The sequence below is a fragment of the Mustela erminea genome, chromosome 5, assembly GCF_009829155.1.
Source record: "Mustela erminea isolate mMusErm1 chromosome 5, mMusErm1.Pri, whole genome shotgun sequence".
Taxonomy (NCBI): domain Eukaryota; kingdom Metazoa; phylum Chordata; class Mammalia; order Carnivora; family Mustelidae; genus Mustela; species Mustela erminea.
Genome location: NC_045618.1, coordinates 133,352,001 through 133,376,901, shown reverse-complemented (window position 1 = coordinate 133,376,901; position 24,901 = coordinate 133,352,001). Strand labels below are relative to the sequence as shown.

Below are 24,901 nucleotides of genomic sequence, written 5' to 3'. Positions count from 1 at the left end.
GTTCCTGCTCTTGCTGTCTCTCTTTGTCAAATAAATAAATAAAATCTTTAAAAAAATATTCTTTGAATCTATTATTTAATAGGATCTGCTGGGGACACCTTAAAATCTTCAGAGGGGCCTTTTCTCGGTTGGAAATGTTCTATGAAGCACAAACTTAAATCTTTCTGAGGTCTTCACAAAGGATCCCCCCCATAGACCCACCCTGGATTTGACTTTGGTCTGAGGTCCTGTCTTAATTAAAGACTAATTTACCCTACGGGGAGGCTGGGAAAGAGAAATAGTATTATTGTCAAACTTGGCAAGTCCTGGTTCCTTCACATATAAGAGTTCATTCTTTAACCCTTTCTCTTGCATTTTTATCATAGGCAGCAGCAGAAGCCAGATGGCACTATCAGTATTCTGCTGGGAAATCCCCTCAGCCAGATTATTGAATTCATTTAGGTCCATTTTCCATTTTTCACTTTACTGCCAAGTGTCAGTGTTGCCTTCAGCTTCCAGTAAGTTTTTATTGGTTTCCTGTAGGCCCTCAATAATAACCTCCATGGGGTCCTTCAGGCTTTCACTAAGTCTCCTAGAAGCCCTTCCAGCTTCCACCTGCCACCCAGTCCTAAAGGCAACTGTGATTCCTGTGTATATGAGCATGTCCAGAGACTGCTTGAGTTTTCTCAAATGTGGTATCTGACTTTCAAGAATGAACGTCCCAAAAAAGGATGGCAGAAACACATGGCATTTTTTTATGACCTAGCTTTGGAAGTCACATAGCATCACTTCAACTGTACTCTCTCGTTTGAGGTAAACACAAAAAGGTGCAAGGAAAGTGGACTCTTACCTCCTGATAAGGGAACTGCAAGATTCCCAGAAGAGCATCTGAGATGGGAGTTACTGTTGCAGTGATCTTTGCAATCTGTCCACAGAATTGTTTGTTCTGTAGGAACACTGCTGCAAAGAAAGCTAAAGATTAAAAAGCCTTGCCAGCAGCCACAGAAAAAAGACAACCTTCAAAGGAACAACACTAAATCTAACAACGGACTTAAACACAGCAATAATGGAAATGGGAAACCACTGGAATGATACCTTCAAAGCATTGACAGAAAATATGTGACAACCTAGAAGCCTATACTAGAAGAAGAGATGCTTAAGTATGAAAGCATTTATATTTCATAAAGGTTATTGAAAAAAGTTAATGAACTCAGAATTAAGTCATTTTCAGAAAAATATAAATTGAGATAATATAGCATATCTGCAATAAAGGAAAAACTAGAGTATTCTTCAAGCACAAGGAAAATGATTCCAGGGGAGAGCAAATAGATGATGGAAGAAATGGAATATAATGAAGAGGCTTAATATGTAGATAAGTCTAAACAAATATATATATATATATATATATATATATATATATATATATATATATATTTTTAAGATTTTATTTATTTATTTGACAGACAGAGATCACAAGTAGGCAGAGAGGCAGGCAGAGAGAGAGAGAGAGAGAGAGAGAGGGAAGCAGGCTTCCTGTGGAGCAGGGAGCCCGATGCGGGGCTCGATCCCAGGACCCTGAGATCATGACCCGAGCCGAAGGCAGCAGCCCAAACCACTGAGCCACCCAGGCGCGCCTATTTTTTTTTTAAATAATTTTTAAAATAAACATATAATGTATTATTAGCCCCAGGAGTACAGGTCTGTGAATCGCCAGATATACATAGTTCACAGCACTCACCATAGCACATACCCTCCCCAATGTCCATAACCCCACCACCCCCTCCCTACCCTCTTCCCCCTGTTAACCCTCAGTTTGTTTTGTGAGATTAGGAGTCTCTTATGGTTAAACAAATATATTTTTAAGATTTTATTATTTATTTGAGAGAGAGAGAGGGATTGGTCAGGGAGAGGGAGAAGCAGGCTCCCTGCTGAGCAGGGATCCCAATATGGGGCTCAATCCCAGGGCCCCAGGATCATGACCTGAGCCAAAGGCACTCTTCACCAACTGAGCCACCTAGGCGCCCCAATAAATATTTGCAAATAATATACTATGTAGTTTAAAATACACATAGAATTAAATTGCATATGTAGGAAGGAAAGAAGTAGAGTAGTATTGTTCTAAGATCATTCATTGCATTTTTCACAAGGTGGTAAAAATATTTTTATCTAATGGTAATAAATCAAGAGTTATTACCAGGGCGCCTGGGTGGCTCAGTGGGTTAAGCCGCTGCCTTTGGCTCGGGTTGTGATCTCAGGATCCTGGGATCGAGTCCCGCATCGGGCTCTCTGCTAGGCAGGGAGCCTGCTTCCTCCACTCCCTCTCTGCCTACTTGTGATCTCTCTCTGTCAAATAAATAAATAAAATATTAAAAAAAAAGTTATTACCATAAGGTAATACAGGAGTTAAATGGAATAATTTTTAAAGTTTTTTTTAAAAGACTTTATTTCTTTATTTGGCAGAGATCACAAGTAGGCAGAGAAGCAGGCAGAGAGAAAGAGAAAGAGAAGCATGCCTCTTGCTCAGCAGGAGCAGCCTGACGCGGGGCTCAATTCCAGGACCCTGGGATCACGACCCAAGGCAAAAGCAGAGGCCTTAACCCACTGAGCCACCCGGGTACCCCTGGAATAATTTTTATATGAAGTTTTTATTTATTATTTAATTAGAGAAAGAGAGCACAGATGTGAGTGGGGGGAGGGGTAGAGGGAAAGGGACAGAGATTCTCAACCAGACTCCACGCTGAGCACAGAGCTTGATGTGGGGCTTGACCCCACGCCCTCGAGATCATGAACTGACCTAAAATCAAGAGTCATCATTTAACAAACTGAGCCACCTAGGCACCCTGAATAATATTTATTTTTATTTATTTTTTTTAAAGATTTTTATTTATTTATTTGACAAAGATTGAGATCACAAGTGGCCAGAGAGGCAGGCAGAGAGAGAGAGGGGGAAGCAGGCTCCCTGATGAGCAGAGAGCCCAATGCGGGGCTCAATCCCAGGACCCTGGGATCATGACCTGAGCTGAAGGCAGAGGCTTAACCTACTAAGCCACCCAGGCACCCCGAATAATTTTTGAAAAGCTAAAATAACATAAAAAAATACAGAATAAGCAGGGTAGAAAATATATAATACTTTAAACTCAAACAGATAGATCAGTAATTACATTAAACATAAATGGACTATACATTCCAGTAAAGAACAAAATGTATCAGGCTGATTTTCCTAGTATGTTCAATTTTCTGCTCTAAAAAATGGGTTTAAATCATATATAGTATTGATTTCCTGTCTGAGAGTAAGAAATGGACACTTTAACCTCAAGTGAAAGTAGGTATATGGACAGGGTATAAAGTAAATGTATAAACTAACAGAATTATGACAGTTAAACCTTGTTCTAAGAATTTGTCATCAATGAATAATGAAATAAAATCTCACTGAAAATTAAAATCTGTTTAACCAATATGTTTAAACTCTGTATCTCCTATGTATATTCAACATGGATTTATATTAGGTATTCATTATATAGCATTTATTTTGTCAAGGTGAAATAAATCTGCTGAGTACCTTCTTGAAAAAAAACTCCAAAAGAAACAGAAAAGCTTTTATTTTCTGCTATTGCCTTCACTCATTCAATTTTACTCACAAAAGATGTACTGAAACACTGCTACGTGGCAGGCAATGTTCTACGTTCCTGGCAAAGATGAACAAAGATAGGTTTCAAGTCTTTGCTATCAAGAGCATTTATTCTAGTTGGGAAGCAAGAAAATAAAATGATAAATGCTGTGAAGAATAAAAAAAAATAAGATTAGAGCATGACGAGAGAGGTGATATTTTAAATAGACTGGTGAAGGAAGACATATTTGAATAGGTAGTCTTTGAGCAGATACCTGACTGAGGATGAGGGAGTGAGTCAAACTTCAGGCAGAGGGCATTTAAATGGCAAGGCTTCTGAATAGTCCTTTCCCCAAAGAAAATATACAAATTGCTGATAAGCACATGAGAAGATGCTCAGTATCATCAGAAAAATCCAAATTAAAGCCACAATGAGATACCACTTCTCACCACTAGAATTGCTATAATGAAAAAGAGGGATAACTGGCTGGCCCAGTAGGTAGAGCATGTAACTCCTGATCTTGGGGTTGTAAGATGGAGCCCCATGTCAGGCGTGAAGCCTACTTAAAAAAAAAGAGAGAGAGAGAGATAAAATCAAGTGTTGGTGAGGATGTGGAGAAAGTGGGTACAGGGTTTCTCTTTGGGGGGATAAGATTGTTCTTGAATTAGTAGTGGTGGTAGTTGCACATCCTTGTGAAGATGCTAAAACCACCGAATTGTACACTTTAAATAGGTGAGTTGTATGGTATATAAATAAAATCATACTACATAAAGATGTTTTTCTTTTAAGTAGAATACACTCATGAGATTTGCCTTTAGCTAAATAAAAACTTAACTTCGATCAAGTAAAAAAAGTAAATGTTTTATGTAAGATTCAAAAATTGGTAAAAGTAAAAAATATGCTGTTTAAAGATACAAACAGGGACCCTGGGTGGCTCGGTTGGTTAAGGGGCTGCCTTTGGCTCAGGTCATGATCCCAGAGTCTTGGGATCGAGTCCCACATTGGGCTCCTTGCTTGGCAGGGAAGCCTGCTTCTCGCTCTGCCTCTGCCTGCCATTCTGTCTGCTGCACTCACTCTTTCGCTCTCTCGCTCTCTCTCACAAATAAATAAATAAATAAAATCTTTAAAAAAAAATAAAGATAGAAACCTGGGGCCACTGGTTGGCTGAATTAGTTATGTGTCCAATTCTTTTTTTTTTTTCTTTTTTTAAGATTTTATTTATTTATTTCACAGAGAGAGAGGCACAGCGAGGGAGGGAACACAAGCCAGGAACTGTATGAGCTTTGGCACTGGTTAAAGTAAATATTCCATAGTCACTGTATATTACAAGTCAATATGGGTGTTTCTACTAGTTCCTAGTAATTCTTGCTGGTGGGTCCAAGTTTTTACATGCTATTCTTCATGATTTGAGCATAAGACATTCTTCTAAGACCAAGCAAATGCCATTCAGTTTATCCAAAGATATTATCACCTCCTAGACAAGTTCAAGGTCCTATGGTAGAGATTCCAGATGTTCTAATTAGAGACCACAGTCAAGATGCAAAGGACCACCAGTGGAAACAATGCTACGTAGTCTAAATCTAAGTAGTCCATTGGGTAGGCCAGAATTACAGGCTCACAGAAATAAATTCTGTGAAGAAACACTGATAGGACATTAGGCAAGAAAGACAATTCCAGTTAGCAGGACCTGAGTCTGACTGATAGGAACAATATTACAATAAAAAACTGTGATTTGATGAGAAGAAAGTCTATATGGGGAGAAGATTTAGAGTTTAAAGTTTAGGGCAAAAGATGAGGGCATGAGAGCATGGTCTTCTGGCTGTTTTTCCTGGGTTTTCAAGAAATCAGAACAGGCAGGGAGCATTCAGCAAGTCTCTCCCCAGACCAGAGTCTCTTGTTTTCTCAGGATGTTAAAAGGCAAATTTATGTAGTCCTCCGTAGATCTCCTCAAACTTACCCAGTAATAAAGGTAAAAGAAGGTAGCTTCCAAGGGCCAATGAATAGACACACTATAGAGAAGAGACACAATGATTCAGCAGAAATCCAGCTCTCACTATAATATACAACGAGACTTCTGGAAAAATCTATGTTGGCTACTAGGATCATAGGATAAAGGCAAAGGACATTCAGACTGACCAGGCCAAATTGGGGGAGAGGAGGTCTCACAGTGAGCACTTACCTCTGAATACGATGTTCCAAGAGTTACATGCTGTTTCTGTGTTTGATGAGATTATGGAGATTCCCATGATCCCTGTAGGGGATGTCGGAGAACAAGGGCAATCTTGGAGAATCACAACAGAAGCAATCAGGAATGATTAAAGAAGTCGTCTGAATCAGCCTGCGGCAGGGTGCCCCAGTTGCCCCAATGATCTGCTTTTCACTAAAATGCAAAGAAGCTGGCATTCCTATTTTCTCAAAGATTGACATCCTGCTCTTCAAAAGTTAGAAGCAGAGCTACTACAGGGCATGAATGGTGTTAGTGGTGAATAGCCAGAGAACTGGGCAAATAGAAAACATATTTCTGTGGGGTCCCTGGAGGGCTCAGTAGGTAGAGCATGCAACTCTTGGGGCTGTAAGTTCGAGCCTGATATTGGGTGTAGAGAGTACTTAAAAATAAAATCCTTTAAGGGCGCCTGGATGGCTTAGTCAGGTCATCATCTGCCTTTGGCTCAGATCATGACCCCAGTTCGTGGGATAGAGTCCCATTTCAGGCTCCCTAACCAAGGGGAGTCTGCTTCTCCCTCTCCCACTCCCCCTGCTCAGACTTTCACATGCTCTTTCACTCTCAAATAAATAAAAATCTTTAAAAAATAAAATCCTTTAAAGAATTTATTTCTGTGAGCCAGTATTTTGTTCTATCCATAGAACTGTTTTTATTAAACTATATGGTCATTGCTTACTAGTAATTTAATAAAATTACAACAGTAAGTGATGTAGCACCTGGAAAAGTTAATCTCTCAAATTCTCCATAACAGCCACCACTAGGGCAACGCTCTTGGCAAACACTCACCATAAATAACTTTTTTTTTTAATGATTTTTTAAAATAAACATATAATATATTTTTATTCCCGGGGTACAGGTCTGTGAATTGCCAGGTTCACACTTCACAGCTCTCCCCATAGCACATACCCTCCCCAGTGTCCATAACCCCAACCCCTTCGCCCAACCCCCCTCCCCCCAGCAACCCTCAGTTTGTTTTGTGAGATTAAGATCACTATGGTTTGTCTCCCCCCCAATCCCATCTTGTTTTATTTATTCTTCTCCTACTCCCTTAACCCCCCATGTTGCATCTCCACTTGCTCATATCAGGGAGATCATATGATAGTTGTCTTTCTCCGATTGACTTATTTCGCTAAGCATGATACCCTCTAGTTCCATCCACGTCATTGCAAATGGCAAGATTTCATTTCTTTTGATGGCTGCATAGTATTCCATTGTGTATATATACCACATCTTCTTTATCCATTCATCTGTTGATGGACATCTAGGTTCTTTCCATAGTTTGGCTATTGTAGACATCGCTGCTATAAACATTCGGGTGCACGTGCGCCTTCGGATCACTACGTTTGTATCTTTAGGGTAAATACCCAGTAGTGCAATTTCTGGGTCATAGGGTAGTTCTATTTTCAACATTTTGAGGAACCTCCATGCTGTTTTCCAGAGTGGTTGCACCAGCTTGCATTCCTACCAACAGTGTAGGAGGGTTCCCCTTTCTCCGCATCCTCGCCAGCATCTGTCATTTCCTGACTTGTTAATTTTAGCCATTCTGACTGGTGTGAGGTGATATCTCATTGTGGTTTTGATTTGTTTTTCCCTGACGCTCAGTGATATGGAGCACTTTTTCATGTGTCTTTTGGCCATCTGGATGTCTTCTTTGCAGAAATGTCTGTTCATGTCTTCTGCCCATTTCTTGATTGGATTATTTGTTCTTTGGGTGTTGAGTTTGCTAAGTTCTTTGTAGATTTTGGACACTAGCCCTTTATCTGATATGTCGTTTGCAAATATCTTCTCCCATTCTGTCAGTTGTCTTTTGCTTTTGTTAACTGTCTCCTTTGCTGTGCAAAAGCTTCTGATCTTGATAAAATCCCAATAGTTCATTCTTGCCCTTGCTTCCCTTGCCTTTGGTGATGTTCCTAGGAAGATGTTGGTGTGGCTGAGGTCGAAGAGGTTGCTGCCTGTGTTCTCCTCAAGGATTTTGATGGATTCCTTTCTCACATTGAGGTCCTTCATCCATTTTGAGTCTATTTTCGTGTGTGGTGTAAGGAGATGGTCCAATTTCATTTTTCTGCATGTGGCCATCCAATTTTCCCAACACCATTTATTGAAGAGGCTGTCTTTTTTCCATTGGACAATCTTTCCTGCTTTGTCGAAGATTAGTTGACCATAGAGTTGAGGGTCTATTTCTGGGCTCTCTATTCTGTTCCATTGATCTATGTGTCTGTTTTTGTGCTGTCTTGATGATGACAGCTTTGTAATAGAGCTTGAAGTCCGGAATTGTGATGCCACCAACTTTGGCTTTCTTTTTCAATATTCCTTTGGCTATTCGAGGTCTTTCTGGTTCCATATAAATTTTAGGATTATTTGTTCCATTTCTTTGAAAAAAATGGATGGTATTTTGATAGGAATTGCATTAAATGTGTAGACTGCTTTAGGTAGCATAGACATTTTCACAATATTTATTTTTCCAATCCAGGAGCATGGAACATTTTTCCATTTCTTTGTGTCTTCCTCAATTTCTTATAGATTCTTGGCCTCTTTGGTTAGGTTTATTCCTAGGTATCTTATAGTTTTGGGTGCAATTGTAAATGGGATTGACTCCTTAATTTCTCTTTCTTCTGTCTTGTTGTTGGTATAGAGAAATGCAACTGATTTCTGTGCATTGATTTTATATCCTGACACTTTACTGAATTCCTGTACAAGTTCTAGCAGTTTTGGAGTGGAGTCTTTTGGGTTTTCCATATATAGTATCATGTCATCTGTGAAGAGTGATAGTTTGACTTCTTCTTTGCCTATCTGGATGTCTTTAATTTCCTTTTGTTGTCTGATTGCTGAGGCTAGGACTTCTAGTACTATGTTGAATAGCAGTGGTGATAATGGACATCCCTGCCGTGTTCCTGACCTTAGCAAAAAAGCTTTCAGTTTTTCTCCATTGAGAATGATATTTGCGGTGGGTTTTTCATAGATGGCTTTGATAATATTGAGGTATGTGCCCTCTATCCCTACACTTTGAAGAGTTTTGATCAGGAAGGGATGCTGTACTTTGTCAAATGCTTTTTCAGCATCTATTGAGAGTATCATATGATATGGTTCTTGTTCTTTCTTTTATTAATGTGTTGTAACACATTGATTGATTTGCGGATGTTGAACCAAACTTGCAGCCCTGGAATAAATCCCACTTGGTCGTGGTGAATAATTCTTTTAATGTACTGTTGAATCCTATTGGCTAGTATTTTGGTGAGAATTTTTGCATCTGTGTTCATCAAGGATATTGGTCTGTAGTTCTCTTTTTTGATGGGATCCTTGTCTGGTTTTGGGATCAAGGTAATGCTGGCCTCATAAAATGAGTTTGAAAGTTTTCCTTCCATTTCTATTTTTTGGAACAGTTTCAGGAGAATAGGAATTAGTTCTTCTTTAAATGTTTGGTAGAATTCCCCCCCCTCCCCAAGCAGTCTGGCCCTGGGCTTTTGTTTGCATAAATAACTTTTTTGTAATTCAAAGTTCTGGGAACTGAGCCATGAGCAGGCTGACCAGGCTCAGAATAAAGCTGTTTTTGTATCCAGACAGCAAGTAGCTACTTTGAAAACTATGCTTGCCATTTAATCTCTCTGAATACAGAGAACTTTTCCTTAAAGACTAAGGACGAGACCCCTCAAAGGGAGAGAGACATGTGGCCCCCATGTCCTTTCTCTCTAGACCTGTTACGGTATCAGATTCCTCTGGAGAAATCATACGCCTGAGTCCAGATGCTTTGGACAAGGGAAATATTCAAGTATTTCAGGGGATTTAGATACAGGATCAGAGATAATGCAAATTCTTGGAAACCTCAGTTAAATGGGAAAGACTAAATGTTCAAGGATATGGAGGAAGAAGGGTCTGAGGTTGGCAGATTTTACTAATTCCACAAGTGGGACAGAAGATCAAAGATATCCTCTTTGATGGTTTTAGCACTCCCTAATACTGTTTTATTTTATTTGTTTTGTTTTGTTTAATAAACCTTTTATTTTGAAATAATTTTAGACCCACAGCAATGTTGTAAAACTTGCACAGGGTTCCCTATGCCATTCCTTCCCCCCGCCTTTTTTTTTTTTAAGATTTTATTTATTTATTTGACAGAGAGATCACAAGTAGGCAGAGAGGCAGGCAGAGAGAGGGGGTAGCAGGTTCCCTGCCAAGAAGAGAGCCGGATGCGGGGCTCAATCCCAAGAGCCTGGGATCATGACCTGAGTGGAAGGCCGAGGATTTAACCCACTGAGCCACCCAGGTGCCCCAGAGAGAGAAGCAGGCTCCCCGCTGAGCAGAGAGCCAGATGTGGGGCTCCATCCCAGGACTCCGGGATCAGGACCTGAGCCTAAGGCATATATGTTAACTGACCGAGCCACCCAGGCACCCCACTCCTTCCCTTTTCTTAATGCTAGCACATTACATAACTATACCACAAACATCAAGGTCAGGAAGTGAACATTGATAGAATACTACGCAACCATGAGAGTATAATTGCAATTAAGTTATTGCTATCTTGAAGAAAGGACTTTACTCAAATGGGATGTATACTGGCTGCTAAAAAATGGAAATGTGGAGCTCTCTTGTCCCACCAAAACTGTCAACAGGAAACAGTACCAGGCTAGATCATGAGTGAAATCATAGCTGATACTGGAGTAACTGGGAATCCATCCCCACTTTCTTTCTTTCTTTCTTTTAATATTTTATTTATTTATTTGACAGAGAGAGATCACAAGTAGACAGAGAGGCAGGCAGAGAGAGAGAGAGAGAGAGAGAAGCAGGCTCCCCGCTGAGCAGAAAGCCTGATGCGGGACTTGATCCCAGGACCTTGAGATTATAACCTGAGTGGAAGGCAGAGGCTTAACCCACTGAGCCACCCAGGTGCCCCCATCCCCACTTTCAACCTTTTCCCCTTCAACTCTCAGTTGGGTTACTGGAAAAGTAGATGGATCTCAGACGTCAATTGAGGATTACAGGAAACTAATGCAATGGATCTGTAACTGTTTTCCCATGGGAAGATCTTTCTAAATCATCCCTGACTGGGGGGTGCCTGGGTGGCTCAGTTGGTTAAGCATCTGCCTTTGGTTCAGGTCATGATCCCAGGATTCTGGAATTGAGCAAGCCGCAAGTGGGCTCCCCACTCAGCAGGGGGTCTGCTTCTCCCTCTCCCTCTGTCTGCAGCTCTGCCTACTTGTGCCATTAAATAAATCAAATCTTTAAAAAAAAAAATCATCCCTGGGGCGCTGGGGTGGCTCAGTAGTTGGATGTCTGCCTTCGGCTCAGGTGGTGATCCTGGGGACCTGGAGATGCTTCTCTGTCTCCACTCCCCTGCTTGTGTTCCCTCTCTCGCTGTCTGTCAAATACATAAAATCTTAAAAAAAAATTTATTTTCCTTCCCTCTCTCTCTCTCTTTGGGTGGGCAGCAGAGGGAGAGGGAGGATCTCAAGCAGGCTCCACACCCAGCATGGAGCCTGATGTGGGGATTGATCTCATAACCCTAAGATTATGACCTGACCTGAAATCAAGAGCCAGACACTTAACCTACTAAGCCACCCAGGCGCCCCTGAGTGCCGATGTCAGTTGTGCCGGTGGCCACAGCAGGCCAGGTAAATTCTCTGTAAGCTGAGTGTTCCTGGATTGAGCACAGCCAGCAACATGTTTTTGTTTTTGTTTTTTTAATTTGTTTGACAGAGAGAGATCACAACTAGGCAGAGAGGCAGGCAGAGAGAGGGGGAAAGCAAGCTCCCCACCAAGCAGGGAGCCGAGGCAGAGCTCAATCCCAGGACCCTGGGACCATGACCTGAGCCGAAGGCAGAGGCTTAACCCACTGAACCACCCAGGCACCCCAGCCAGCAACACTTTATTTTTTATTTCTGAAAAGAGATTTTATTTTTTTATTTATTTACTTGAGACAGAAAGAACACCAAGAGGGAGAGGGAGAAGCAAACACCCTGCTGAGCAGAGAGACCAACCCAGAGCTTGATCCCAGCACCACCAGGATCATGACATGAGACGAAGGTAGATGTTTAACCAACTGAGCCACCCAGGGGCCACAGCCTGCAACACTTTAAACAACAGGCATTTAAAATACTCCACAGAAGTTACTTCAGGGGTAGAGAGCTCCAAACTCACTGCACTCTGAGATCTGGGACCTAGTCTGGCTTCTTTTTGTTCAGTTTATAACTATGTGTTGAGCTTCCACTCCCTGGGCATGTTCTGTGCGCTCCAACCAGTAGGCTGAGCTGAATGGTTGGGTTTAGCTAATGAAGGGCACTGGCAAAAGTGTGAAGGGGGAGGGGCACCTGGGTGGCTCAGTGGGTTAAAGCTAATGTTTCAGCTCGGATCATGATCCCAGGGTCCTGGGATCAAGCCCCAAATCAGGTCCAGCTCTCTGCTCAGCAAGGAGACTGCTTCCCTGGCTTCAGAGCCTGCTTCCCCATCTCTTGTCTCTCTTTCTGCCTACTTGTGATCTCTGTCTGTCAAATAAATAAATAAAATCTTAATTAACAAAACAAACGTGAAGGGCGAGAGAAGAGTGAGGTCAAGGTATTCATTCTCTCCCCACTCCTCCTAATTCACCTTGGATTGCCTTCCTCCCACCACCCTGGCTACACCATCCTGCCAGGCAACCCTCTGCCCTTGAGCCTTCTGGGCCCAAGGTTCTGCACCCACCCTTGTTTGTGTTTTAACCTTGCCAACGACTCTGGAAATAGTCGTCTTATGAAACTCTCCACGCAGTTGGGAAGTGCCACTTGTTTCCTGCCAGAAATCTGACACAACTCAACAACACGGAGACTGTCAGTGACCAGATCTGTGAATTAAAAAGTAAAACTCCAGGGGCACATGGGTGACTCAGTCAGTTAAGGGTCTGCCTTCAGCTGGGGTCCTGATCCCAACGTTCTGGGATCAAGCCTCACATCTCGCCAAGAAGCATGCTACCCCCTCTCCCTCTGCCTGCCCCTTCCCCTTTTATGCCCGAGTGCTCTCTCTAAATAAACAGATCTCAAGAAAAGCAAATCTCTTACTGAGCACTTGCTATTCAATTTGATCCGTGCAGTGTTTCTACATAGGGTAGCCCACATATTCATCCCAATATGCCTTTTACAGACAAAGAGGCTGAATTCAGAGCCTTAATTACACATCTTGCTAAATAAGGATCAGCAGGATATTAAGGAGCAGGATCAGACTGGAATTCAGGTAAATCTCACTCCATCAACATCTACCTGCTCTGGAAGCACCCTTGGTACCCTTGACTCTGGGGGAAAGGCTCTGCAAAGGACTGAGGCAAAGGAAGGAGCAGGCTGTTTCTCCACTGCCATCTGAATTACAGTCACCGGGGATGCTTTCTACAGCTCCAGATTCTTGGACCTGCCATGGTTTTCCCCAGCTCAGCCTTCTTTGTACCTCTCTTCCACACTTACTGCGCCGGACTGCAGAATCAATAATGAACTCCTAATTTAGCAGCTATTTTCTTCCGACCAGACACTAGTGGATTTGCACAAACACTAGGAGACCTCACACAGCGGCAGAGAGTGTCCCACGTGCGTCCAACATGCGATGCGCAAAGGTTCCAACTGTTACTGCTTCCCAGGGAGGTGGAGAGAAGCCTGGATAAACACGTGACTGGGAAGCCTGCAATCCTCAGTTCAGCGGAAATCAGGATGGCTGCGACCTGGATCCTGGAGCCCGCGGGCCGCTGCAGCTGGGACGAGCCCGTGCGCATCGCCGTGCACGGCCTGGCCCCGCGACAGCCCGTCACGCTGCGCGCGTCCCTGCGCGACGAGAAAGGCGCGCTCTTCCGGGCCCACGCGCGGTACGAAGCCGACGCCGGCGGCCTCCTGGACCTGGAGCGCGCGCCCGCGCTGGGCGGCAGCTTCGTGGGGCTCGAGCCCATGGGGCTGCTCTGGGCCCTGGAGCCCGAGAAGCCCCTGGTGCGGCTCGTGAAGCGGGACGTGCAGACGCCCTTCGCCGTGGAGCTGGAGGTGGTCGACGGCCACGAGCCCGACTCGGGTCGTGTCCTGGGCCGGACGGTGCACGAGCGCGAGTTCCTGCGGCCGGGCGTGCGGCGGGAGCCGGTGCGCGCGGGCCGGTTGCGCGCCACGCTCTTCCTGCCCCCAGGTGAGCGCCCGGGGTCCCCGGCTGTCCTGACTACCTTTCTCTTGTCTCCCACACTTCTACCGACAGTAAGGAGGTAGCTCCCAACATTGCAGAGGTTTCTGGGGGCTTCCAAGTCGGCCCTGCTGCGGGGGGTGGGTGTGCCTCTCCCAAATTGAGAGGTTCGTTAGAAGACATCATAGGGAAAGGAGAAAGACAGTTATAGGTGAAAACGAAAACATTTATAGGTAGTTCCAAGTTTGTTTGTTTGTTTAAGATTTTATTTTTCTGGGAGAGAGCACAGAGGGAGACTTGAGAGGGAGAAGCCAGCTCCCCGCTGTGCAGAGAGCCAGGTGGGGGGCTCGATCTCAGGACCCTGAGATCATGATCTGAGGCTAAGGCAGACGCTTAACCGACTGAGCCGCGCAGGCGCTCGGTAGTTCGAAATCTTTAATGATTTTTTTAAATAAGATTTTATTTTTAAGTAATCTCTACACGGGGGGCACCCGGAGCCCGCTTCTCCCTCTTCCTCTGACTGTTTCTCTGCTTACTTGTGCTCTCTGTCAAATAAGTAAATAAATAAAATCTTAAAAAAAAAAAAAAGGTAATCTCTACACTCAAGGTGGGGCTCGAATTCACAACCCACAGATCAAGCTTCTCATGCCCTGCCAATTGAGCCTGCCAGGTGGCGCCTTTTTTTTTTTTTTTTTCCAGTGGTTTCTTAGTATAGCAACTTTGCTTCTAAATCTCACAATATATATTAAGGTTTAAGAAAATTAACGTGAAGGGGGCACCTGAGTGTCTCAGTCGGTAGAGTAAGGCTGCCTTTGGCTCAGGGTGTGATCCCAGGCTCCCTAGGCAGAGGGGAGTCTGCTACACTCTCAATCTCTCTCTGTGTCTTAAATAAATAAATAAAATCTCTTTTTAAAAAAAAAAAAAAAGCAATTTTATTCATTCAACAGTTGAAGGACGGGTTTCCAGGCTGGGTTTCAAGTCTTTGGAGATAATGAATAGTCACTACAAAGTCTTGCATATGTGTTTCTGTGTGAACACAAATTTTCACTTCTCTTGGATGAATACCTAGGAATGAGATTGCTAAATCATTTGGTAAGTAAGTGGTTAAGTAAAACATTGCTCAGCTGTTTTCAAAGTGGCTGTATCATTTTGGGTTTCCACCAGCAGCGTTCTGCCTGCTCCTTAGCATTTGGCATTGTTAGCTTTGGGTGGGAGGGGCAGTGGGTAATGATTTTGCTCTCTTCATTGTCTGCTTGTAAATTATTTTCAATTACAAAATTAAGGCACGCTATTTGTAAAAAGTCTGTGGTGCTTTGAGGCTCTGGGTATAGGGGAAATGTGGATTGAGCCTATGCCACTGTCTAGATCCTTGAGGACCACAGGGCTTCTAGCATTTCTGATCATCAATAGAAAACGTTGACATCACCAAGTAGGCAACACAGGGCTTTTGACACCACGGCAGAGAGTGTCAGAAATAGTTCAGTTTTGTGTTTTGTTTCTTGCAAAGAACCAGGACCCTTTCCTGGGATTGTGGACATTTATGGAGTTGGAAGTGGCCTTCTGGAACATCGAGCTAGTCTGCTGGCTGGCAAGGGTTTTGCTGTGATGGCTCTGGCTTATCATAACTATGAAGACCTCCCCAAAGGCCTGGAGATCCTCCACCTGGAGTACTTTGAAGAAGCTGTCAACTATCTGCTGGATCACCCTCAGGTTAGAACTTCTCTGGGTTATGATCTGTGTACCGGTGTCTTCATAACTGCTCTTAGTTTTCGCAGAATGCGACAGATTCACCACAGCCGCTCCTAGGCTCCAACACACACTACCATTTAGAGTCACTTCTTGTAGACCATTTCTGTGCAATTTTATGTTGTTGTATTTCCTGCTAGTAAAGATGTTCTTAGTTGGTTTGGAATTTTAAATCCCAGTATTTTACAGAACATCACAATAAGCCCAAACATCTTTGCGAACCCTGGCTTTGATAAAGGAAGTAGAAGGAAAGGGAACTGGAATCACTATCTCCAGAAGGCCCCAGGTTAAATGTTTGTGCATAACCCTGCTCTGGGAGAGGCCTCAGTGTTGAGTATTTTTTTTTAAGATTTTATTTATTTATTTGACAGACAGAGATCACAAGTAGGCAGAGAGGCAGGCAGAGAGAGAGGAAGGGAAGCAGGCTCCCCGCTGAGCAGAGAGCCTGATGCGGGACTCGATCCCAGGACCCTGGGATCAGGACCTGACCTGAGCGGAAGACAGAGGCTTTAACCCACTGAGCCGCCAGGCGCCCCCACAGTGTTAAAGAAGAACTGGGCAGCCAAAGAACCTGGGTACTAGGAAGTGTTTTGAGGGCGCTATAGTCTCCGGTATCAGAGCACCAGCAGATAAAACTTGCTTACTTTACAGTTCAGAGTTCAGTGGACAGGAAGCTTTGGAACTCTTAGAAAGGTGATAGTGTGCAGTGGCACCAGCATGAGATGTGGACAGATAAGAATTAAATTTAAGGTGTTTTTTTTTTTAATGATTTTATTTATTTATTTGACAGAGATCACAATTAGGTAGAGAGACAGGCAGAGAGAGAGAGGAGGAAGCAGGCTCCGCACTGAGCAGAGAGCCCGATTTGGGGCTTGATCCCAGGCCCCTGACACCATGACCTGAGCCAAAGACAGAGGCTTTAACCTAGTGAGCCACCCAGGCGCCCCTAAATTTAAGTTTTGATTTCACTAATTGGCAGCTAGCCCCATGACCTTACGGGCCCTCTTTCCTCCTCTGAAAAGTTGGGATGATAATAATATGTCATTTAATTTCCTAGTACTTTTCCTCTAGGAGGAATAAATGGTTGAAACCAGTGAAGGGTGCTATTGTAGAAGCCATAGGGAGAAAAAGATTGCTGTTGAGTGGTGAATCAGAGGGCCTTTTGTAATACATGTTGGTAACTCTGGCAAGACCAGTCCTTGCAGGATTGTGCAGACCCAAACTACCCTGAGGGGATAGGGTAGAGAAGGGAAGACAAAACGAATGACTCAGAGGGTTGATTCCCACCAGGGCCGAATGGATGTGAGGTCAAGGGTTTGTTGTGAAAACAGAGCATTAAGTATGCCCTTGGGAACGGGCCAGTAGAGTAGGAAGTGATGATGAAGGAGGGAGATGACGGAGTTGCAGGAGTAAGTCCTGGAGAATGAGAGTGGAGGAGACTCCAAGTGCAGGCAGCAGGGGGCCCTTTGATAAGCACAGAGGTGCTTCGGAAACCCAAGGGAAGGTAGAAAGCTTGAGCTCTTGTGGAATTCAGTAGATCCCACCTTCCTACCGGAGAGCTTTATTTTCTCCATCTGGTGTGAAGAGGGGACAGTGAAAGGGAGCAGGGTTAAAGGTTAAGAAGCTTTAGGTTGTGGGAGAGGTGTGCCATGGATTTGGGGGACGTGGAAAGCAAACGTAAGTGAAATGTGGCAGGACGGAAGGGGGCATGAGGCTGAGAAGCCAGAGTATTGAGTATATCCTGCATGTGGTTGCTGAAGTGACCAAGAATGATGATGGAGAAACTTCAGAAAGGAAGACAGAGGAAGAGTAAGTGAATAATACCCCAAGACTGCAAAACTTGGCACATGGTAGAGCCCAGATTCAGGCTCCGTTGACCCTTTGTTCAGTTCCAGGCCCTGCTCGTCACATTGCGCTGTTCATGGCCTCATTCTCCTTCCTCCTCTGTCCTTTCCTCAGGTAAAGGGCCCAGGAGTCGGGCTGCTTGGCAGCTCCAAAGGAGGTGACCTCTGCCTCTCCATGGCGTCGTTCCTGAAGGGCATCAGCGCCACGGTCTTAGTCAATGGCTCCGTGGCCAATGTCGGGGGAGCCTTACACTACAAAGATGAGATCTTGCCCCCTCTGGGCTTAGACCCAAATCGAGTAAGGCTGACCAAAGATGGCTTGGCAGACATTGTGGATGTCCTGAACAGCCCTTTGGAAGGAGCTGACCAGAAGAGTTTCATTCCCGTAGAAAGAGCTGAGAGTGCCTTCCTGTTCCTTGTAGGTCAGGATGACCGCAACTGGAAGAGTGAATTCTATGCTAATGAGGCCTCGAAGCACTTGCAGGCCCATGGTAGGAAGAAGCCCGAGATCATCTGTTACCCTGAGACAGGACACTACATTGAGCCTCCCTACTTCCCCCTGTGCCGGGCTTCCCTACACACCTTGGTGGGTGGCCCTGTCATCTGGGGTGGGGAGCCCAGGGCTCATGCCACGGCCCAGGTGGATGCTTGGAAGCAGCTCCAGACTTTCTTCCACAAACACTTGGTGGGGAAAAGTTAGGGGGACTCTCCTGAAAATATAGCCCACTATATGAAGGTTAGGAGAGTGAGACTAACATACGCTAGCAGCAACAGTTAAAGACAGTTCACCTGGGGTGCCTGGGTGGCTCAGTGGGTTAAAGTTTTGGCTCAGGTCGTAATCCCAGAGTCCTGGGATTGAGCCCCACATCGGGTCTCTGCTCGGCAGGGAGCCTGCTTCCCTTCCTCTCTCTCTGCCTGCCTCTCTGCCTACTTGTGATCTCCCAAGAACCCTTAACCCTAGTCTCGTCATGAGAAAAGCTTCAAGCAAGACCAAAATAAGGGACATTCTGCAAAATACCTAACCACAATACTCACAACTGTCAAGGTCATTAAAAACAAAAAGTCTGAGAAACTGTCATAGCCAAGAAGAGCCTAAGGAGACCTGACTAACTGTAATATGATATCCTAGATGGGATCCTTGAACAGAAAAAGGACAATGGGGGAAACTAAGGAAACAGGACGGAATATGGAATTTAGTTAATACTAATGTATCAGTATTGGCTCATTAGTTGTGACAAATGTGCCATACTAATATAAGATACTAACAAAAGGGGAAAGTGGGTGCTGGGTACTGGGTATACAGAAACTGTAATTTTGCAACTTCTCTGTAAACTGAAAACTATTTTAAAATAAAAGGTTTGGGGCATCTGGGTGGCTCAGTCGTTAAGTGTGTGCCTTTGGCTCAGGTCATGATCCCGGGGTCCTAGGATCCGCCTGCATGGGGTTCCCCACTCAGTGGGAAGCCTGCTTCTCCCTCTCACACTCCCCCCTGCTGGTGTTCTTTCTCTTACTGTCTCTGTCAAGTAAATAAATAAAATCTTTTAAAAAATAAAAGGTTTAAGTATTTAAACGAGAAAGCATAATTAAAATTTTAGTATACTTCATTTTCTTCTTTTTTTCTATAAATGTATGTGTATTCATATTTTAACCTTGTGTATAGATTTTTATCCTGCTTTTCTCTGACCTAACATCATACACTGAGCATGGTAAGGATGTCCCCTCTTACTTCTCCTGCATCTGCACCAGAGCACTTGAAAGTGGCTGGAGGGGGAAACCCCCCCCCCCCCACCATACTGACTGTCTCACTTTAAATTTCATATCCTTGGGACACCTGGGTGGCTCAGTTGGTTGGGCAGCTGCCTTTGGCTCAGGTCATGATCACAGCGTCCTGGGATCGAGTCCCACATCGGGCTCCTTGCTCCGCAGGGAGCCTGCTTCTCCCTCTGACTCTGCCTTCCACTCTGTCTGCCTGTGCTCGCTCTCGCTCGCTCGCTCTCTGACAAATAAATAAATAAAATCCTAAAAAAAAAAAAAAGATTAAATTACATATACTTACAAATTTTTAAGATCTCTTTGTTCTTGCCCATTGCACAGGCATGTGTGAAATGCTCTGCCAGCAATCTGTCAGGTACCTTCTTCCCAGACTCAGCCACAACACAGCAATTGTGCTTGTAATACTGTTGTCCACCCTGAGCCCTCTGCTCTTTAAGAGTGCTTGCTTTCTGGTGAACCCCTGGATACTCTCCACTCTCTTTCTAGGACCCTTGTGCACCGAAGGTCCTGCCGGTGCAAAGCCCAGTGCACCTGGGCAGTGATGCTCTGACCCATCTGCCTCCTCCCCAGCCTGCAGCTTCCCCTGCTGTTCAAGACCAACAGCATAATCAAGGATCACTGCAGGGACTGTTACTGGGTGAAGATGTGCAGGCGCTGGTTCATCTACTGCAAAATGAACCCAACACACAAGCAGAGATAGATGTAGTTCCTTTCATTGGGATATGATGTGCAAAACTGCATCAGTTCTTTGAGGAATGGTACCACCTTATTTAAAGAAAAAGAAAATGCAATCATTGCCTAACCAAAATAAAATAAAATCTCCGTTCTCAGTCACTGAGATGAGTAAAAATCTTTTAGTTTGGGGATTTGTCTCTTCTTTCAGTTATGATGATTTTGCATTTTATATTTTCAGACAGTTTTCAGAAACATAATATCTTCCTGTTAAAGCAAACTTTTCTCATCATTATACATTTAACTATTAACAAAAAAGGACTCTTCTACTATTTTTTGCCCTAAAGTTTACTTTGAATTAGTATAGCCACAGCACCTTTATTTTTGTTAGCATTTATATAGCATATATTTTTCTTTCCTGTCACTTTGAATCTTTCTGTATCTTAATATTCATGTTATGTCTCCTCCAGTAAGTAGGATTCGGTTTCTTTCTTTCTTATTTTTTTTAATAGACTGACTTTTCAAAAGCCAGTCTGACAGTTTTTGTCTTTTTACTGGAGTATTTAGTCCATTTACATTTAACATAACTAACATACTGAGTTTATATCTACCATTTCACTATTTGCTTTTTATTTGTTGGTATCACCTTAAACTCATATCCATAAACCTGAAGTAGGCTCTTAATAATCACCGTGCATGGTTCATTTCAGCTCCTTCACTGCCAAACCTGGGGGCAGGAACTGCTTCCGTTTCTCTGCCTTCTCTTTGTCTGCAATGACCAAGGTATAGAGAACTTCATTCTCTGTTGCACGGAGCACTGAACTTACGCAAAGTCCCCCATCACACTGACCCACATAAAAGCATTTGTACTCCTATTCTCTGCCTTCTTTCCTATCATTATGGATGAGCAGTTCCTGCTCTTATCTTGTCAACCCTTTTACTTGTTTACTATTTCCTACACCCTCTTATCTATTCAAGGAGATAGGTCCAACAATTTTCTCTTTTTCCTATGTAATTTCTGTTAGCTCGAAACAGGCTGCTATTTCTCCCATCTTAAACACAATGTAAAAAACAAAAACTTCTTGGGGCACCTGGCTGGCTCAGTCAGAGGAGGAGTGGACCCTATGAAAATAGAGAGGGAGGAAATCCCTAAGAGACCCTAAACTCTAGGAAACAAGCAGGGCTGCTAGAGGGAAGGTGGGTTGGGGAAAAGGTTAACTGGGTGATGGGCACTGAGGAGGGCACTTGATGGAATGAGCCCAGGGTGTCCTATGCAACTGATGAATCACTGAAGTCTACCTCTGAAACTAATTAAATATAACAAAAACAAATAAACAAGTAAATAAATAAATAAATTTTAAATGAATAATGAAAACAAAACAAAACAGCACAGTGTTCTTTTTCTTTTTGTTAGTCTTTTCTTCTTTACCTCTGTATGTTCCTCACTTAATCCACACCAGTCTGTGAGGCAGGTGGCACCTTCATTTTACAACTGAAAAAAAAACAAGTCTCAGGAAGTCTTTGCATATTAAGCGTAGAGCTGGGATTCGTATCCCCAAATGCAGTTTCTTCTCTCTCCGTCAGTTTCTTCGTTAGGCTGCTTCTCTGTTGTAAGCTGTTGTTAACTTGGCCTCATCTTTGTCTGTCTTCATTTTATTTGGGAACATGGATTTCTGCCTCTTCTCATCCACCCAGGAGAATGCACATTTGTGTGTTTTCATATTCATGTGCATGGTGTTGTAGGACTTCAGATACATTGTCATTAATTCCCTTCAAGCCCTTCTATCCATTCTGCAGGATAACTGCCTCAGCCACAGCAAAGGAAGTGGCTCGTTTTTCTCCTATATACATTGTCAGTGGAATTCCTGGATTTGCAGTGTAGGGTGGGTTAGAGTGGTGGTGTGTCTTGGGGTGCCAGGTGTTAAAAATACATATAAGAGTAGCTCTAGGGGCACCTGGGTGGCTCAGTGGGTTAAGCCTCTGCCTTTGGCTCAGGTCATGATCTCAGGATCCTGGGATCGAGCCCCACATCGGGCTCTCTGCTCAGCCTGCTTCCTCCTCTCTCTCTGCCTACCTCTCTGCCTACCTATGATCTCTCTCTCTCTCTCTGTCAAATAAATAAAAAACAAAAATAAAAATTTTATAATAAATAAATAAAATCTTCTTAAAAAAGAAAAGCATACCAATTTGATTTTTAAGGGCACAAGAAGTCTTCACAAGAAAAGGAAGACCCAAAGAAGTGGCAAAAACCTAAGAACTTACACATAAGATTGAACAGAGTGTCAATTGTGAAAAAGTAAGATATGAGGAAACTAAACAAAGAGAAGTATTTTAATCAAATCTGGTGCAGACTTCTCTCAGCCTTGTGTCCTACCTCTGGTATTCAGCCTGCTGCTTTCCTACTGCTAAGGGAGGGGGATTCTCACTGAGGAGTTTCTCTCCTGTTTTAGGGGAAAGAGGGGATGAGGGCCTTTCTTGCACCTGCTGCTTTTCAAGTGTTTTTAGCTCAAAATAAGCAATATATATTTGGGGAAAGCCTCCCATGATCCCCTTCTTCTTGACTTGTTTCCATAGTGTTTTCTCTCATCCATATTCGATCTTGAGAACTGAGGATAAACTGAAGGAGAATTTTCATCTCGCAGTGAAATATTGCTATGTGCTTAATTTCTTCTTTCCTAACATATTTTCTAATGTCAAATTCTCTGTTCAAATCTAAAAACACAAGTCTTCTCAAAGTCAACACCCAAATGCCTTAATTAGTTCCATTAATAGTCATAACTCCTATTAATCCCCTTTTCTTTTTCTAAATCAAAGAAGTTTCCTTTTTTACCTTAACTTCTGAAAAGCCAACAATACCATAACGGGTCTGCCCTCCATTGCGCTCAAGGATATTGTCAAGTACCTACCCAGCAAACACTTCCCTTCTCCCTTTTATAAGAGTTCCTGATCTTCCTTCAGGTATCACGCATTGGCCACAGCTATGGGCTTCAGGGAAAGCTAACTCCACCCTGAATGCAAGAGCCCTGTTGATGATCCCTGTTTGGTTTAAGCCAGTCTCAACATTCTATTCAGAGAACAGTATGCAATTTAGGTCACATACTTGCAGATCTGAATGTTCTCTCCCACTAAATATGAACGAAGAAGTATGAAGCCCCAATCATTTGGGCAGCCACTTTATGATATGAATGGCAGAGCAGACAGAAAGAAACAGTGCTTGTTGTCATCGTTGAGCTACTGGATCAATCAAATATAAAACCAGACCTATTCCTATTTCCAGTACAATAATTTCCCTTATTTTGCTATTCAATTCTTTTTTTTTTTTTTTAAAGATTTTATTTATTTGACAGAGATCACAAGTAGGCAGAGAGGCAGGCAGAGCGAGAAGGAAGCAGGCTCCCCTGCTGAGCAATGGTGGGGGGGGGCTTTATCCCAGGACCCTGGGACCACGACCTGAGCCAAAAGCAGAGGCTTTAACCCACTGAGCCACCCAGGCACCCCTTCCTTATTTTGTTAAAAAAGAGTATTTTTAGAGCAGTTTTAGGTTCACAGTAAAACTGAAAGAAGGCACAGAGATTTCCCATATGACCCCTGTGCCTATACAGCCTCCCCTAACACCAGTTACCACCCACCAGTGTTCTATGTTTGTTCCCACTGATAAACTACATTGATCAGGGGCACCTGAATGGCTCAGTTGGTAAAGTCTCTGCCTTCAGCTCAGGTCATGATCCCAGGGTCCTGGAACTGAGTCCAACATGGGGCTCCTTGCTCAGCAGGGAGCCTGCTTCTCCTTCTGCCTTAGCTCCTCCTGTCTGTACGTGCTCTCTCTCTAATAAATAAAATCTTAAAAAAAAAAAAGCAAGCAAAAGTACATTGATCCATTACCCGAAGTCCTTAGTTTACATTAAGTTTAACCTTGGGTATTGTACATTGTATGGCTTTAGACAACTGTACAATAACATGAGTCTACCATCACGGTATACAAAATAGTTGCACTGCCCTAAAAATACCCTGTACTTCACCTGTTTGTTCCTCCCTCCCATGCAACTTCTAGCAAGCACTGATATTTTTGCCATGTTTGCCTTTTCCAGAATGTCAGAGTTGGAATCATACTGTATGTAGCCTTTTCAGATGGGCTTTTCATTTAGTTCCTCCATGTCTTTTCATAGCTTGGTAACTCGTTTGTTTTGTTTTGTTTTGTTTTTGCTGAGTAAGGTGTCATAGTCTGGAAGTACCCAAGTTTGTATAACCCCTTGATGAAGTTCTAGAACCTAGGTGAGGTTCAGTGGGCTGAGGTCCGGAGCCGATGACCAAGAAAGAATTCTTGAGACATCTTGGTGCAAAATGGTGGTTTATTAAAGCATGGGGACAGGACCCATGGGCAGGAAGAGAGGCTGCCCTGGGTTGTGAGGGATGGCAGGTTATGTACCCTGCGGTTGGGGGAAGGTGAGGGAAAGGGTGGTTTCAAGGGAGCTTTCATATGCTAAAGAGGGCCTACAAGGTGCCAGGAAATGGGAGGGAGGCCTACTGGAGGCCTTGCCCTTGAGGCTTGATCAATGTTGGCTTGATCAATGTCATCCTTAGGCCAGCTTTTTTTTTTTTTTTTTAGGCCAGCTTTTTATATCAAGTTGGGAGACTTTTGGGTGGGATGTCATAATCCTGCTATCAATCGTCTTTGTTAGTGAGATTTAGGACATTTGTAAGCCAAGGGAGACTCCTGTCTTGCAGGTTGTGATCCCTGCACGTTAACTATTTGCTTATTGATCATGGCAGTCAGGGCTGCCTGAGGAATGCTACACAGATGACTGAGGAGGAGCGGATGGAGAGGGGCTGCAAGGTGCCAGCTTTTGCTTTGTCTTCAGCCAGCCTCCTGCTCCCTCATCACCCTGAGCTATTGAAGGACACCTTGGTTGCTTCAAACTTTGGCAAATTACGCATCAAGCTAGTGTAAA

At 43.6% G+C, this 24,901-nt stretch overlaps 1 protein-coding gene across 1 annotated transcript; it reads left to right on the top strand.

Annotated features, from left to right (window-relative positions):
* The first annotated feature begins 13,469 nt into the window (after positions 1-13,469).
* On the top strand, positions 13,470-18,336 carry LOC116591779 (acyl-coenzyme A thioesterase 1-like). The gene is made up of 3 exons (XM_032345008.1): positions 13,470-13,926; positions 15,425-15,627; positions 17,623-18,336. Exons 1-3 carry the CDS (start codon positions 13,470-13,472, stop codon positions 18,205-18,207), a joined length of 1,245 nt encoding a protein of 414 aa, XP_032200899.1. The 3' UTR covers positions 18,208-18,336.
* Positions 18,337-24,901: the final 6,565 nt, after the last annotated feature.